Here is a 15797-nt window from a genome sequence, read left to right as displayed (position 1 = left end):
AACAGTACAGACAAAATATTTGCATTAAAAAATATATTTTTGCAAACTGCAAATCACGTTTATGTTTTGAAATCATGTTTTTTTTTTGCATGTGGCGCCACCTACCGCCGTCTACCGATCATTGCAGTCAGTAGAGTCTCAGCTGCCGAGCAACTACGGGTTGCCAGTTACGTCAGAAAACGAAACCTAAAAGACCTCGGTGTTTTGAGTTTGAACGTACTAACGGTTTTAGCCACATTCTTACGTATGGCACCTTTAAAGTGGTTAAAATGTGTCATATTAGAAAGCTGCAGTAGTTGCTAACCATTCCATAAAAACAAGATTTATAGAACACACACGGAACATACTTTGTTACTTATTTTTGACATTTCAATGCACATACTTCTGTCATGATTTATTTATTTATTTTTGACCTATAAGTCTAACTTTATTTACTCCCCTCGGTGTACGATGATCTAGTTTGTTGTGCCGTCTCCTGAATTATCAGCTGTTGGGCCTGCAAGCATTTGATAAAAGACTTGAGACTCATTCCAACTGTAGCAGGCCTCGCATCATACCTAATAATACACCCTGACAACAGGACAACAGCTGCTCCGATTGACTCACTGAGTCTGGACCCAGACTATATATAATGGCAGACAAAGTGCTGTGAGACAAAGACTCACACACACACAGCAGTCATTTCGTCTCGCTGGGAGAGTTTTCTGTTGAATCTAATTCAGTCACTATGTCACAGGTAAGTGAAGATGATCACAAATACTGACAAATACTGTTACGCTTAATGTTAATCTGTCTTCTCCTTTTCTTTTTTTTTCCAAAGCCAGGCGAGGTGAAGACGAAGAAGAAGAAGCGTCCACCTATGAAGGAGGAGGACCTGAAAGGAGCTCGCAGTAAACTGGGATTAAAGGGCGAGGTCAAGAGCAAAACCTATGAGGTCATGGTGGAGTGTGGTGAGTGAGCAACGTAGCACACGTAGCACACAGCACTGCCACTGTTTAACCAAGCTTTTGCTGAGATAATATACGAAACAAGCACAAACTGAGCCCTCAAATCTAAACATCTGCACTAAAACTAGGGATGCACCGGTTAATCGGCCAGTGACCGGAACCGGACGATTTTCACGTGATCGGCCGCAAATGGCGACCGACCGGTCAGACAGAAATATTCCGATTTTAATAAGCCGATCAAATGCACCCGCATCGCGCAGCATCAGCAACACACGGCTACACGCACATGTAGTAGAGTGTAGAGCTGGGCGGTATACCGGTTCACACCAAATACCGTTTTTATTTTTGAGAGAGTGAGATCTGAGCTCTTGGTCGTTAGTTCATTTACTTATTTGTGTGTAGGTACTATGTTGTGAAATATGTTTAAACTTAAATAAACTACACATACAGGTAGTGATCCGTTTTTGTATTTTTTAGTTGGATATTGGATGTGAACTGATTGTACTCTACGTTAAAATGTTCTATTAAAGAAAATATGCAAAAATATATATCTTTCTGTATGCTGTAAAGTGGTTTTAAAAATTGAAATCGGAATCGGCTAAAATCGGTACCGGCAGGTCAAACTTCTTGAAAAATCGGAAATCGGAATCGGCCCCAAAAATGGCAATCGGTGCATCCCTAACTAAAACTCACTTAGTTGAAGAGAATAACATTAGATAAAAAGTCAAATTAAATGTGTAAATGTATAGACGTTAGTACATATATTCCTCATGTATAAATGAATATTACTGTTGTTTTTCATAGTATAAGGTGTATATAGTATACTATATAGATATCTTAATAGTATTTTAATATTTCTCTCATATTTCAACATCATTTCAGTTCCATCTTTTGTATTTGCTAACCCCGCTACTACTATCAAATGTATTTCCCCATGTGGTATCAATAATATAATATAATAAAGTATAAATTAGACTTACTGGGATTTATGTAATTATGTCAATGTGAGCTGTGAGTAAAGGTGCATAGTTTGTCCATTGAGATTTTACACTCGAATAAATAAATATAGAAATAAAGAAAACGTGTCATCGTTTTAAATAGAAACAATTTCACCTAAATTCTACAAAATAGTCCTTTAAATCGATTAAAAAACACTACATTGACTTCCATTCATTTGGACCGTCTATCCAAACCAGTATCTCTAACCTTAACTACAACTAGTTAATGGCTAACTCTAATCTTAACCTGAGAGCCTCATTAGGACCAGGTTTTAGTCTCCATGAGGACTACTGTCTTGAAAGGATCACAGTTTATGCCAGAAAAAGGTTCTAAAGAGGCAATAAATACAATGACTCACACTATGAGGACACACCGCAAATAAACCTAACCCTCAAACCAGGTATTAACCTCGGAAAAAGCCGCTGTATTTGAATGTTTTTCTCAGGTGGTGCTTTTGACGGCCGCTGCTAAACTAAAACCTCTCTCTTTTGTGCAGAGCGAATGGGCAAAGTGGCTCCGTCTGTTTTCAGCAACGTGAGGACGGGAACAGAAACTGTACTGGGCAAAGACGAAGCCGCCAAAGCTCCAGGAGCCAGTGTTTTCAACAAGTAGAGACACTGTAGTAACATCAACAACAATATCAGCAGCAGCAACAACAACAACAACAACAACCTAGCATGTGTTTGCATGGATTTGTTCAGTCTTTTTTTTTTTTTTAATCTGTCTTTTATAATTATTGAAATACTGTGTTTGTTTTGATTTGTTGCAAAGTACAGAGCCACTCATGGAGTGCTGTTGTGTTGTCTTGTGTTATCGTCTTTGTCTTACTGCCCTCCAGTGGCCAAATAAATTATTACAGGTTTGACTTTCCTTGCAGATTTGTTCAGTTCTTTGCACCAACAAATAAACAGCTTGTCTTATTAAAAAGGATAGTTTAGCTTAGTTAGCATGTGTGACACATTTTAGTTGGAAAATGCTAAGTGATACTTGTTTACCCGCTTTAAAATAAGGTGAAAGAAATTGTAGTACTTGGAATTATCTCCCACGTTACGTACTAATGTTGCTGTCATTAATTGGAACTTTATAGGTAATATCCACATGCATCCAAGCTTCTTTCGGATCATCACCACATAGAAATTCATCACAAAGACGTTCCAGGTCGTGAATGATGATCTATTGATTTAACATAATGTAACATAACTTGACACTGCCCTGCCTTGTTTTAGATGTTGCCATGTTTTTTTTTTTTTTTACTTTTGTCATAAAAAAAAAAAATAAAAAAAAATGTATATCTCAATTTCGGTAAATTTAAAAAAAAAAAAGTATATTTCAATTTCGGTAAATTTTTTTCAAAATTTTTTATATTTCAACTTTTGTCAAAATTATCTTCAAAAATGTTATGCTTCAACTTTTGTTAATGTTTTTAAACTTTTGTCATTAAAAAACGTTGTCATTTTCTTTGGGCCTCACAAAGCTATAAAAACAAGTACACACACAGTAACCCGAACAATAAAAAACAAGTCTTAACCAATGACCGAACATTTTTAAATGTGACATAACGCATACAGTATTTGTCTTCTGGTCCTCACAAAGATGCATGTACAAATACACACACTTACACACTTTCTGACCCTCCCTCTGGACACACAGAGTTCTTTTTTCCACCTCAGCACTGAAGTCAGTAAGTGTTCAGTAGATGTTTGGTCATGTCTGGACTGTTGCTGTTGTGCGTCTGCGTCTGCCTGTGGCTGCCTGTCCTGGTCATCTCGACGGATCATGGAGCTCTGCAGGTGAACTCTGACACTCAGACTTATTTAATACTAGGGAAAAAAGAATATATATATATATATATATATTTTCCTTTAAAGAAAAGGAGCATAAATGAGGCTTGGGTAATTTAAGTTAGTATGATGATATGATTTAAGTTAGTAATATAATATGATGAGATCTTCATGCATGCATCTCCCCACCTACATCAGTAGACACAAAAAAAGGTACAGTTTGTAAAATTTAGCAGCATTGTGTTCAAAACATTAAAAGTTAAAAAATTGTATCGTATGTGCATTAAAGGCGCCACATGTAAGAATGTGGCCAAAAACGGTTACTACATTCAAATCCAAAACACCGAGGTCTTTTAGGTTTGGTTTTCCGACCTAACTGGCAACCCGTAGTTGCTCGGCAGCTGAGACTCTACTGACTGCAATGACTGGTAGACGGCGGTAGGTGGCGCAACATGCCCAAATTTTTTTTTCAAAACATAAACATGATTTGCAGTCTGCAAAATATATATTTTTTAATGCAAATATTTTGTGTGTATTGTTGTTGTTGTTGGTGAGTTCAGTTTGTTATATGAACATTATTCCTGAGTCTCTGTGACACATTAGGAGGATTTTATGGCCAGTTGCTTTAGATTTATTACATAATGCACCTTTAAATAATAATATATAGTAATGTATATCGTAAATATAGTAAATAGTAATGACAAACTAAATATATAAAAAAATATTGATTTTACTTACAAGTTACCACCAGTTGGACCTTTTAGCACCATAGGTGGTACTGATAACATATATATATATATATATATATATATATATATACTGTAAATAAATGCATACAAATTACAACAGGACATTATAGAGACTGCGTTTATATATTTTTTTTTTTTGATTTTTCACACACATAAATACAAAAAGTATGAGTACAAAAAAATACAGTCAGTGTGAGTGAGGGTGTGGTAGAAAGCTGTGTGGGCTTACATGGAAACCACACCCAGAGGAACGTTGTACAAACAAGGGTCATCATCATCATCACAATCACAAACTGTGACTGGTTTATTTTTTTATGTATTGATAATGGAAAAAAATAATAATCGTTCCATTTTAAAATGTGCACATTCACCCTGCTGAGCAGCCTCATCACAACACTCCCAGAGTGGAACCAATGACATAATGTCTCGTAAAAAAACAAGTCAGTCATGGGCTGAACCCTATGGCAAAACAGAAGGAAAAAATTCATACATAAGGGAGGAGACGATCTGGGAATTACATTATAATAAATAAAATAATGAATGAATAAATAAATACAGAATTTACAAAATTTTTGAAGGAAAAAGCACTTTTTTTCAATGAATATAACATTAAATGAATCATAAATGCACTCTATACATTGTTAATGTGGTAAACGACTATTCTAGCTGGAAACGTCTGGTTTTTAATGGAATATGTACATTGGTGTATAGAGGCCCATTCCCAGTGTTCTAATGGTACATTGTGTTTGCTAATGGCGTTAGAAGACTATTGGATAATTAGAAAACCCTTGAAAACCCTTGTGCAATGATGTTAGCACAGCTGAAAACTGTTTTATTTTGAATAAAAATCATTATTTCTAATCTCGTCAATGTCTTGACTATATTTTCTATTAATTTTCCAACTCTTTTGATGAATAAAAGTGTGACTTTTAACGGAAAACACAACAAAAATTGTATAGGTGAGCCCAAACTTTTTGAACGGTAGTGTAAGTGAATGACTAAATACAAAAATGAATAAATGAATTGTACGATTGACGTTCTCAGACGAGTTAGTTCGTTTTACGATAAATGCATATTCCAACTTAGTTGTGGTCATTTCGCACAATAAATATATTAATAAAACGTGTCTCCAGTTCTGATTTGCGTGCCAAATTTTGTCTGTTGTCATCAACTTTTAGTGCATTGGTTCTCAAAGCGCGGCCCGGGGGCAAATGGCGGCCCGCAGAAACATTTCTGGCGGCCCGCAATGAATTACAGTTGATAGTTTTAATCCAGGAGCTACTAAGCTTGTTAAATGTTTATTGGACATTACTGGATACAGACCAATAAGTGTTAACTGTACAACTGTATTTACTATGTCATCAAATTTTGGATGACATAGTGACACAGTATAGTATGACGTTTTTGTCCAATTTTGGTGTTGAAATTTTTCCCCAAAAAATGGTCACATTTTGGACGACATAGTATAGTATGTCATTTTTGTCAAATTTTGGACCAAGCTTTTTTTTGGAAAAAAATTAGTCAAATTTGGGACCAAAAACTTTTTTGCCCAAAAAATGTCAAATTAGGGACGACATAGTATAGTATGATGTTTTTGTCAAATTTTGGACCAAAAACTTTTTCCCCAAAAATTGTAACATTTTGAACGACATAGTATAGTATGACGTTTTTGGCAAATTTTGGACCAAATTATTATTATTTTTTTTAAATTGTCAAATTTTGGACAACATAGTTATTATGTTTTTTTTTTCCTTTGGCGGCCCTCAGTCCAACGTTGGGTTCCTAAATTGGCCCTCGGGTATCAAAACTTTGAGAACCCCTGGTTTAGTGCCTCAAAAATGACGTCATTCTTAGTCCTCCGAGCTGCGATTGGCTCACGTCCTATTGTCGTGTCCGAGTTTCCATGTCCTTCTTCTTCTTCTTCTGCGTCAGGTGGAGGTTCACAGCGTCACCGTGGACTGCACTGTGACGTCTCGTTTCGCCCGCACCGTCGTGACGTCCGTGGCTCTGAACAACGCAAACACCTCGCAGGAAATCTTCTTCGAAGTGGACCTGCCCAAGACGGCCTTCATCACCAACTTCAGCATGTCTGTGCCTCTACACACTCTAAACTTCCACTGTCTCCACACAGGACAGGGACAGGGCCGGCCCAAGCCTCCATGGGGCTCTGAGCAAAATGTGATTTTGGGGCCCCTCTGTTACTGCCAATAATAATGATTATTGATCATTCACACACCTACTATACTAAAGCTATTCTACTTATTCTGCTCTGTCACCAATACGAATACACTTGTAAAACTAAATGTAAGAACTCCCCCTACTGGCGACACAGAGAATCAATACATAAAACCAAACGGTTTATAAATAAAATATTAAGATATCCACTCCTGTAATACAAAGATTTGACTTTTATATGTAAAAAATACCCAGCATTAAATAAAATAAACAATAAATATCAAACAAATGATATTTGTCCTGGAACAAGGTCATAAAAATGGTTTATAAATAAAATATAAAGTTAAATAATCACATCTGACAACTATGTAAAAACTGTGAAAACGCTTTGGTAAAAATGGGGAGAAAAATTCTAAATAAACTACAGCAATCCAAACTTTTGTTGTTGTTGTTGCGTTAATTGCTCTTGGGGGCCATCTAGTGGTCACGGGGCCCTAAGCAGCAGCTTAAGCCCAATTTATACGCCTGCGTTAAGTGCTCTGCGTAGGTTACGCAGAGACTCTGCGTCGACGCAGAGCATCGTCTCCGACTGCAGGAAATATTTTTTAAGTGTCCGTCACTCCATCAAGGGACAACGGAGACGGCAAGAGCTGCGATTGTTCCTCAGGACAGGCCGAGATAAGCTGCTCTGTGCCGGCTCACAGTGCGCACCCGAGCGTCCACAGAGGCGGAGCTGATCACCGGCGACAACGTCGCTGCCAAACTATAAATACGTCATATCTTAATACATAAACCACATGTTAAGACACTAAATGGCCAATTTCTCGCCTCAAATTATCTCAAAACTGCGTTCCGTGACACAGAAAAGTGAGAAACGGCCACTGTTTCAATGTTATTCCGCGACAACAACAGTCTTTCTCTCTCCGACGCCATTGCTCACTGTAGCCAAAAGCACAACAACCTTGCGCAGCGACCCCTACTGGTCGGGCGGGAAATTGCAGCGCGTGTCCGTCACCACGACGCAGAAGTATGAAGGCTCGAGTCGTCTCCGTGGTTACGCAGTCGGATAACGCATAGTATAATGTGGGCTTTAGTTCGCTTTTTCCCTGTTACAAGGGTTTTTTCCCTGGTAGTTTTTCCTTACCCTGGTCGTAGTCTAAGGACAGAGGATGTTACCAACCCTGTGAAGTCCCGTGAGACAAAACTATGCTTTGTAAACTGTGGGCTATACAAATAAAGATTGATTGATTGACTGATTGATTAGGCCTTGGGCCGGCTCTGGACAGGGACCATACGTAAGCTCTGTGTCGTCCAACAGCCTTTGTCCGTCTTTGTGCCTCACAGGGAAACTGAAGGTCTGGTGTATGTTGGGGATGTGAAGGAGAAAGAAAAAGTCAAGAAACAGTCTGAGGAAGATGTTTCCTCTGGACTGGTCAAGTGAGTCGGTCAAGACGATGATCAAATGTTATTTGCAAAGATTCTAATCTGATCATTTCAATGTCAGACGTGATCATGTCTGTGCTTTATTTCAGGGCCTCTGGGAGAAAGACGGAGAGGTTTTCGGTGTCTGTCAACGTCGCGGCTCAAAGTAACGTGACCTTCGTTCTGACCCACGAGGAGCTGCTGCAGAGGAAACTGGGCCAATATGAGATTCTAACACGAGTGAAAGCCAAAACAGCGGTGCAGAACTTCCAGGTGTGTCACCGCGATTATGATTATTCTCTTCATCCTGAACGAATATTTTTTACTGTGTTTTTTTCTGTGTTGAAACAGATCGTGGCAAACATCTACGAGCCGCAGGGCATTGCGTTTGTCGACGCCCACGCAACTTTCCTCAGCGATGACCTGCTCCCCCTGGTGGAGAAAACTGTCACAGACAACAAGGTGGACAAACACCCATCATTGGTTTCACGGGTTTAATTTTGTCTTCACATCGACTAAACTGTGTTCATGTCCTCGTCAGGCACAAGTCTTCTTCTCACCGACTATGAAGCAGCAGAGGAAGTGTCCAGACTGTGAGGGAACGCTCATCGATGGAGATTTAATCATCAAATATGACGTAAACAGAGAAAAGAGCTTTGGGGACATTCAGGTCAGCTGAAAATAGTAAATGTTATTGTCATTGTAAACAACTGGTGCAGTGCCCGTAGGAAGTATGTATTCCGGTAGTGGGAGCTGAAGAAGATTTTTCAGTTATGGTAATGCGTGATAAGTAATGTAAAAGCTAAAATAATACAAACACTGTGCAACCATTAGGCACAACACTGTTAGGATGGTAAATTTAAAGTCATTCCGAGATACTTTTTGTTTTTGAGATTAAAGTCAGCTCACTGTCAAAGTGCATCAGGGCAAATGGATAATTTCCCGAATTTCAAAAATTCATGAAAATTATTCCGTAAGAGGTTTGCAAATATTTTCAACGGATCCTTGTTCAGGGCGATGCCGACTATTATGATGGTAAATTTAAAATAATTCCGAAATACTTTTTTTTTTTGAAGAAAGTCAGCTCACTGTCAGTGCATCAGGGCAAAGGGATCATTTCCTGAATTTCAAAAATTCATTAAATTATTCCGTATATGGTTTGCAAATATTTTCAACAGATCCTTGTTCAGGGCGATGTCGACTATTATGATGGTAAATTTCAAGTCATTCCGAGATACTTTTTGTTTGTTTGAAATTATGAGATAAAAAGTTGAAGATGATAATGGTTTTCCATATTTTTAGGCTTTGTGCGCCCTCTGCTGTTATATATATTGTAACTACACAGTATGTGAGCTCCAGACACACGCAATTGAGAGGAAATGGACTTTAAATTACCTTTAATGAACTAGTGGGTTAATCATGAACTTGCAGACATTCCGACTTCCTACGATTCTCTTCCCATCAGATAATGAACGGATACTTTGTCCATTTCTTTGCTCCGTCCGACCTGCGCAGAGTCCCGAAGAACGTGGTTTTTGTGATTGACATGAGCGGATCGATGAGCGGGAGAAAGATTGAACAGGTGAGTGGAGGGTGTTGTGGTGAAATACCGCCGCACACACGTTCACCTTCGACCTCGTGACCTTTTCCAGACACGCGAGGCAATGCTGCAGAGGACGACCACTTTGCCCTCATCAAGTTCGACGACAAGATCGTCTCCTGGAGGAACTCGCTGAGCAAAGCCACCGACGAAAACGTAGCCGAGGCCATAGCTGACGTGAAAACGTTCGACAACAGAGGAGGTCAGTGACATAAGAACAACAACTTGTAACTTTAAAGGTCCTGTGTGCAAGAATTACATGTAGTCGTCCAGGGAACCATGGAAGTCGCAGCCATTTGTGTTGTAAGGGGCTGCAAGATGGCCGCCCCCTTAAAGCAAGGCCCTTGTCTAAAGGTTGCCTCAGGCTTTTCAGAATAAAAAAATAAAACTACATGTCAACGTTAATGCACATCAACGCATGACACGTTTCCATGACAACTGACCGGAAAAAGACGCGCCTGACGTCATGTTTACGCGACTCCTCGATTGTTAAAATGAGTCTCTGAAGTAACGCTAAACTTTAAAAACGGAGGCACACATACGCAGTTACACAGGCACGCTGGTTATTTGTAGCGCTGCTCTTTTCCTTTAATAAACAGACCGCTTCAGTTCGACTGTGGGTGCGCTAACGGCGCTAAAGGAGCTAACGCAGCTAACGGCGCTAACTGGTAAACAGTGCCTGGACTCCGGTGCCGTGGCACGTAAACATGTCATCACGCACGACTTTTTCTGGTCAGTCGTCCTGGAAACGCGTCACGCGTTAATGTGCGTTAACGGCGCTAACGGCGTCAACGTTAACGCACATGTTAAATGAGACATAAGTGTGCCTTATGTCTCATTTAGGAGACATAAGTAAAGTCTCCTAAATGTTACACACTGGACCTTTAATGCCAAAAGCTGACAGAAATAAACCATTTCATGAGGCATTTATTGCTAATTTACATTTTCCCTTTAAGGCACCAACATCAATGACGCAGTCTTAAGTGGCGTGAAGATGTTGGTCAATGACAGGCAGGAGATGAAGCTCCCTGACAGGAGCGTGGACATGGTTATTCTACTGACGGACGGAATGCCAAATCACGGTGAGCATCATAGTCATCTGCTCCCATTTGAACGACGAAATGCGCGCCGTATAGAGGCTCACAGCTGTGCACGTCTATATCTGTGTCTCTGAAGGGGAACAAAACCTCGAGCAGATCCAGGAGAACGTGCGCTCTGCAGCCGGAGGGAACATGTCTCTGTTCTGTCTCGGGTTTGGCAACGACGTGGATTACGCCTTCCTGGATGTGATGAGCAAACAAAACAATGGAGTCGCCCGCAGAATATACGAAGCTTCAGATGCAGCGCTTCAACTTCAGGTAGAGGGTTTTTTTTTCAGGCTTTTTTAAAAGCGGACCTAGACCGGAAGTTCCAATTATCGCTGTTTTTTAGTGTGTATCTGCGTCATTACCTTGTTTACGAAGCCCTGAAGGTTCTAAACAAACAGTTCAGCCACTGCTGAGAACGCTTTGTTTTTTCGTAATCTCGGGCTCAGTGAGATCTCTGAAAAAACCCGGTTCGGTTACGTAAACAGCGGTTCTCCTGAAGCAGATGCTCCGGGCACTAGTCCGGCCACATCCGGTTGCGTACATTCAACCGCAGAAGAAGAATAACGTCCGTTGTGGAGGTGTTTCACGAGCGACAGTGTCTTCTGACTCAAAGTCATAAAAGGTACTGCGGCGGGGAGTCGTGAAGAAGCTATTTTTAAACAGTGTTCTGAGAGCGGGCGTGCTGAATATGTCACTTCCGGGTACTGGCCAATCACAAGACACTCTGTCTTCTGGGTGAGAGAGTTGAGTCTGAAATATCGCAGCTGGGGAACAGCGTCAGAGAAGAGGATTTCTATCAGCTCGTTTGCAACAACTAGGAGGTTTTTGACCATAAAAACAAGTTAATGTATGTAAGTAGACCTCCATAACATGTGCAACAGGACCACTCTATGTGAGCTTTAAAATGTTATATTATTTTAGCTTCTTAACCAAAGGCTCCCCTGAAGCAGCCGTTCACAGATAGATCATCTTGCACATACCCTAACCCTAAGAAGAAGGTTAAACTTGTATCTGTTGGCTTTAAAATGAGCTTTGAACCTCCATTATCCAGACAAAGCTCCTATAAATCAGGTGGTTCAGAGCAGGAAAAGACACGTGGTGCTGGGGATTCATTGATGAATGATTGAGAAACCAAACAGAAGCACAACTCTTCAGTTCCTCTGGGTTCTTCCACATATTTCCCATGCCTTTGCAGATGCTACAAATGCTAACGTTCCACACTTTATCTCAACGTTAGGACAGCTTTTCTTACTGGTATGAGATGCTTTGCAAAGTTCTCACTCTCCTGCACCAAAGTCCATTGGGAAAATCAACATTTTTGGGGGATTTACCCAATGAACGCAAAATTCTGTGTCAGTAAACTTCAAAAATCCTGAACCATCCCTTCAGCTGCAATTAGATAATAATTACACTTTTGAAAAGATATATTAAGAAAAGCTGTTTTATTTCAGGGCTTCTATGATGAAGTTGCCAGTCCTCTGCTTCTGGAGGTGGACCTGCGTTATCCTGACAACACAGTGGATATGTTGACCACAAACCACTTCAGCCAGTTGTTTAACGGCTCAGAGATCGTGGTGGCTGGTCGGCTGACCGACAACGACCTGGACAACTTCATGGTGGACGTGATGGGTCAGGGGGTGAGAAGAAGAAGAAGACAACTGCAGAAATGACTGCTGTGTCTGTTATTTACTTTGGTGACGTCATTTATTCCCTGTAGTTTGAGGAGGAGTACAAAGCACAGGGTTTGGCCAGTCCTGTGAACTGGACCGACATATACCCAGATGAGGAGTACATCTTTGGGGATTTCACAGAGCGTCTGTGGGCCTATCTGACCATCCAGCAGTTACTGGAGACGAGGTATGTTTACGTTTTCACAATGGAGCAACTTAAATAGTTCAGGTTTGTTCGAAGTGTCATCAAATTATTTCTTTTATCCACTTAACAAAAGGCTCACATGATATAATCGACACCTGCTTGAGTCTATGTCATTTTTAGATGATGTCTCCATCATTAAGATCTCCACACGGTATTTTGTGACTGCGGTTGTTTGAAATAATTTGTTCAGGTTTATCTCAGTGACAAACACTACCGTTTGGGCTCACCAATACTCATTTTTGTTTGTGTTTTCCATTAAAAGTCTCACTTTTATCCATCAAAAAAGTTGCAAAATGAATAGAAAATATAGTCACACTTTTTGCACACTCTAACCCTGCAGCACGTGCGGTCCCTCAGACGAGAAGGACGACTCCGCAGCCAAGGCGTTGGACATGTCTCTCCAGTACGGCTTCGTCACCCCTCTCACCTCCATGGTGGTCACCAAGCCTGAGACTGAGGATGGAACGAACAGCCCTCTCATTGCAGACAAGCTGACTGAAGGTGAAGAGGGGAAATTAAATAGTTTACAAGGTTAGTGCGTCACTTTGAACTGTGGGATGTAATAAGCTGTTCTTTTCTGTTTTTACAGAACAAAGACAACAAGCAGAAAGAAGAGGTGAAACTTTAAGTGCAAATAAAGATTTATAGATTTAAATCAATGGCCTGAACTCATTTTCTATCCTGCTTTTATCCTTCCTGTAGGATATCGACACACGCCCGTAAACCCTGCAGTGTACACACACACTTACCAGTCATCACCAGCATTTTTTGGTAAGTCATTTTTTCTACAGTACAGCGGTGTCAATTTCAAAATTATGAAATGTCCCGGTTATCCTGGTTACCTGAAATGTCCTTACTCATCAGTAGGCACTAAGGTTGAGAGTTTGGGGTCGAGGGAAAGTTTTTCCCTGGGTAATTTCAGTGGAGACACAGAATACACAGAAAGGCAAAATAAAATGTAAAAATATGGTTTTATTTCTTTTGGATTATGTACTTGGAACTTTCCTTTCCTTTCATTTGAAACACACGTTAGCTTCATCCCTGATGTGACTTTAAAACTGATAAGAATGTTGGTAAAAGGTACATTTATCCACTATGTATGAAGTTGAGTACTTTGAGTTGAAAGTGCTAACCAATAAGTATTAATATGCTGAACTGAAAATGACCATTTTATGCTAAATGTCAACAGCATGTTAGCATTGTTAGCGTTTAGCTCCCAGCTCGGCTGCTGTCTCTTAGCAGTGTTGTCTGTCGTCTACTGTTATTGTGATCATTTGCAGTGGATGGAGATCCTCATTTCATGATAGAGCTGCCAGAGAAAGAAGACGCTCTGTGCTTCAACATTAACGACAAACCAGGAACCATTTTCTCTCTGGTTAAAGACCCAGAATCAGGTCAGTCCTGAGTCCTGATCATCATCAAGACTACCTGGTCTACTTCTTTTTGACCAATATTTGAATATTTATATGACTGAACATATCGTTTCCCTCAGGTATTTTGGTCAACGGCCAGATAATCGGAGACAAGAAAATCCCTCCTGATGGTCAAATTAACATGTATTTCTGGCGGTTTGGCATCGTCCACCAGACTCTGGGGGTGAGGCTGGAGGTGAGCACTCGTGACATCTCAGTGTTCCAGGACAGCAAATGGGTCAAACTGCTGTGGTCGGACTCTGCCTCTCTCAAAGGACTCAAGTGAGCGGCTGCACCATCACTTTCTCTTAGTGAGAGAAACATTTTCCTTTAACCAGTTCAGAATAATCTCCTCCTCCTCCTCCTCCCACAGTGTGGATCTTCTTGTGACCAAGGATCGCAGCCTGACGGTGACTCTGAAAGATTCGGTCAAGTTTGTCATCCTGCTACACAAAGTGTGGGAGAAGCATCCGTACCATCGGGACTATTTAGGTTTCTACACAGTGGACAGTCATCTCCTCCCCTCTGGTGTTCACGGCCTGCTGGGTACAAACATGACACTCTTAGCAGGAAGTAGATCATCACATGGTTTAAGATTATAGCAGCTCAAGAGTTATCCTGGTTATTCTGACATCCCTTTGTCAAGCACGTCAGAGAACTACAGTGGCTCAGCCCTAAAAAAGATGTTAACCTTCTTTGTTTGGGTAGTGAGTTTCTGCTTTAAATACTAAAAAGCACACTCCGACTGGTTTGTCTGTTTGGGCGACTGTAGAAACATGGTGGTGCAAGATGGTGGCCTCCATAAAGCAAGAAGCTTAGACTTACGGACAGTAGATTTAAGTTCTGACAATACACACTACCAAATGTAGTTTCCCTTCAAAGGGTTCGAGAATATTTACTCATTCATGAATCGGCTTGTCCTACAGGTCAGTTCTACCACGGGATTGAATATGAGGTGTCTGAGCTGCGTCCAGGTGAAGTCCCAGAGAAACCGGACGCCACCATGTTTGTGAAAGGCCAGCAGCTCAATGTGACCAGGTACATGCCTCAGATTGGTGGTTCCCAAAAGCTGGGTAGAGACCCACAGATGGGTTGCAGGAGATTTAGCCAAAAGTTCCCCAAATCTGTTATTTAAGATTTGTGTGTTTTCATAATAACAAGCATGAAATCAAGTTTGAATGAACATCTCTTGGAAACGGTCGCGGTATTGTGTTTTAATTCAGTTTTTTCCGTCCACAGAGGCTGGCAGAGAGACTTCAGGAACGACGTGAAGAACGGGGAAAACGTTCCCTGCTGGTTCATTCACAATAACGGAACCGGCGTCATCGACGGAGACGCGACAGACTACGTTGTGTCGGGACTTTTCAAAACTGTTTAAATTCTGACACAAAGGTCAATAAAATCTCTACATAAATGTTGAATTCTACTTATATTGTCAATATGGTGACAACACGTCATCATCTAAAATAATGAAACTTACATTCAGTGCCACCTGTTTTTATAAGATGAAAAAAAATCAAACACAAACCTAAAAAAAACAACAGAGATTATTGGTTTAATTTTCCCAGAACTATGAGAATGGGAAGCACAATTATTTGAGAAATAAATGGAATCAAAAATCTGTGTAACCAGATATCACTGATTCTAGTTCTGCCAAAGGATCAATATGCGCTGAAGTGTAATTACAGTATGTATTCAGACTCCTTTGATGCACGAAACCCACACTTTGCATGACGTAAAAGCACACGT

General features: G+C 40.4%; 1 protein-coding gene and 1 pseudogene across 2 annotated transcripts; both read left to right on the top strand.

The window, feature by feature from the left end:
• Positions 1-617: 617 nt before the first annotated feature.
• mustn1b (musculoskeletal, embryonic nuclear protein 1b) lies at positions 618-2811 on the top strand. Its single transcript, XM_083892251.1, has 3 exons — positions 618-736; positions 821-950; positions 2443-2811. The coding sequence occupies exons 1-3, from the start codon at positions 728-730 to the stop codon at positions 2556-2558; spliced, it is 255 nt and encodes an 84-aa protein (XP_083748377.1). The 5' UTR covers positions 618-727; the 3' UTR covers positions 2559-2811.
• Positions 2812-3652: 841 nt separating this feature from the next.
• Positions 3653-15426, top strand: LOC310929291 (inter-alpha-trypsin inhibitor heavy chain H3-like; annotated as a pseudogene). The gene is made up of 21 exons: positions 3653-3736; positions 6409-6563; positions 7996-8088; positions 8184-8346; positions 8425-8535; positions 8615-8743; positions 9539-9655; positions 9726-9875; positions 10517-10525; positions 10630-10755; positions 10850-11031; positions 12213-12398; positions 12479-12618; positions 12977-13137; positions 13226-13252; positions 13339-13407; positions 13917-14030; positions 14129-14330; positions 14422-14594; positions 14975-15086; positions 15288-15426. The product of its transcript is annotated as an inter-alpha-trypsin inhibitor heavy chain H3-like (transcript).
• The last annotated feature ends 371 nt before the right edge of the window (positions 15427-15797 follow it).

This window comes from Microchirus variegatus (assembly GCF_963457635.1).
Source record: "Microchirus variegatus genome assembly, chromosome: 7".
Taxonomy (NCBI): Eukaryota; Metazoa; Chordata; class Actinopteri; order Pleuronectiformes; family Soleidae; genus Microchirus; species Microchirus variegatus.
Note: the sequence above shows the minus strand (reverse complement) of the source record. Positions and strands in the feature narration are given on the sequence as shown.

Coding starts and splice junctions, on each gene's coding strand:
- mustn1b (XM_083892251.1), top strand. Junction 951..2,442: donor TGAGGTCATGGTGGAGTGTG/GTGAGTGAGCAA, acceptor TCTTTTGTGCAG/AGCGAATGGGCAAAGTGGCT.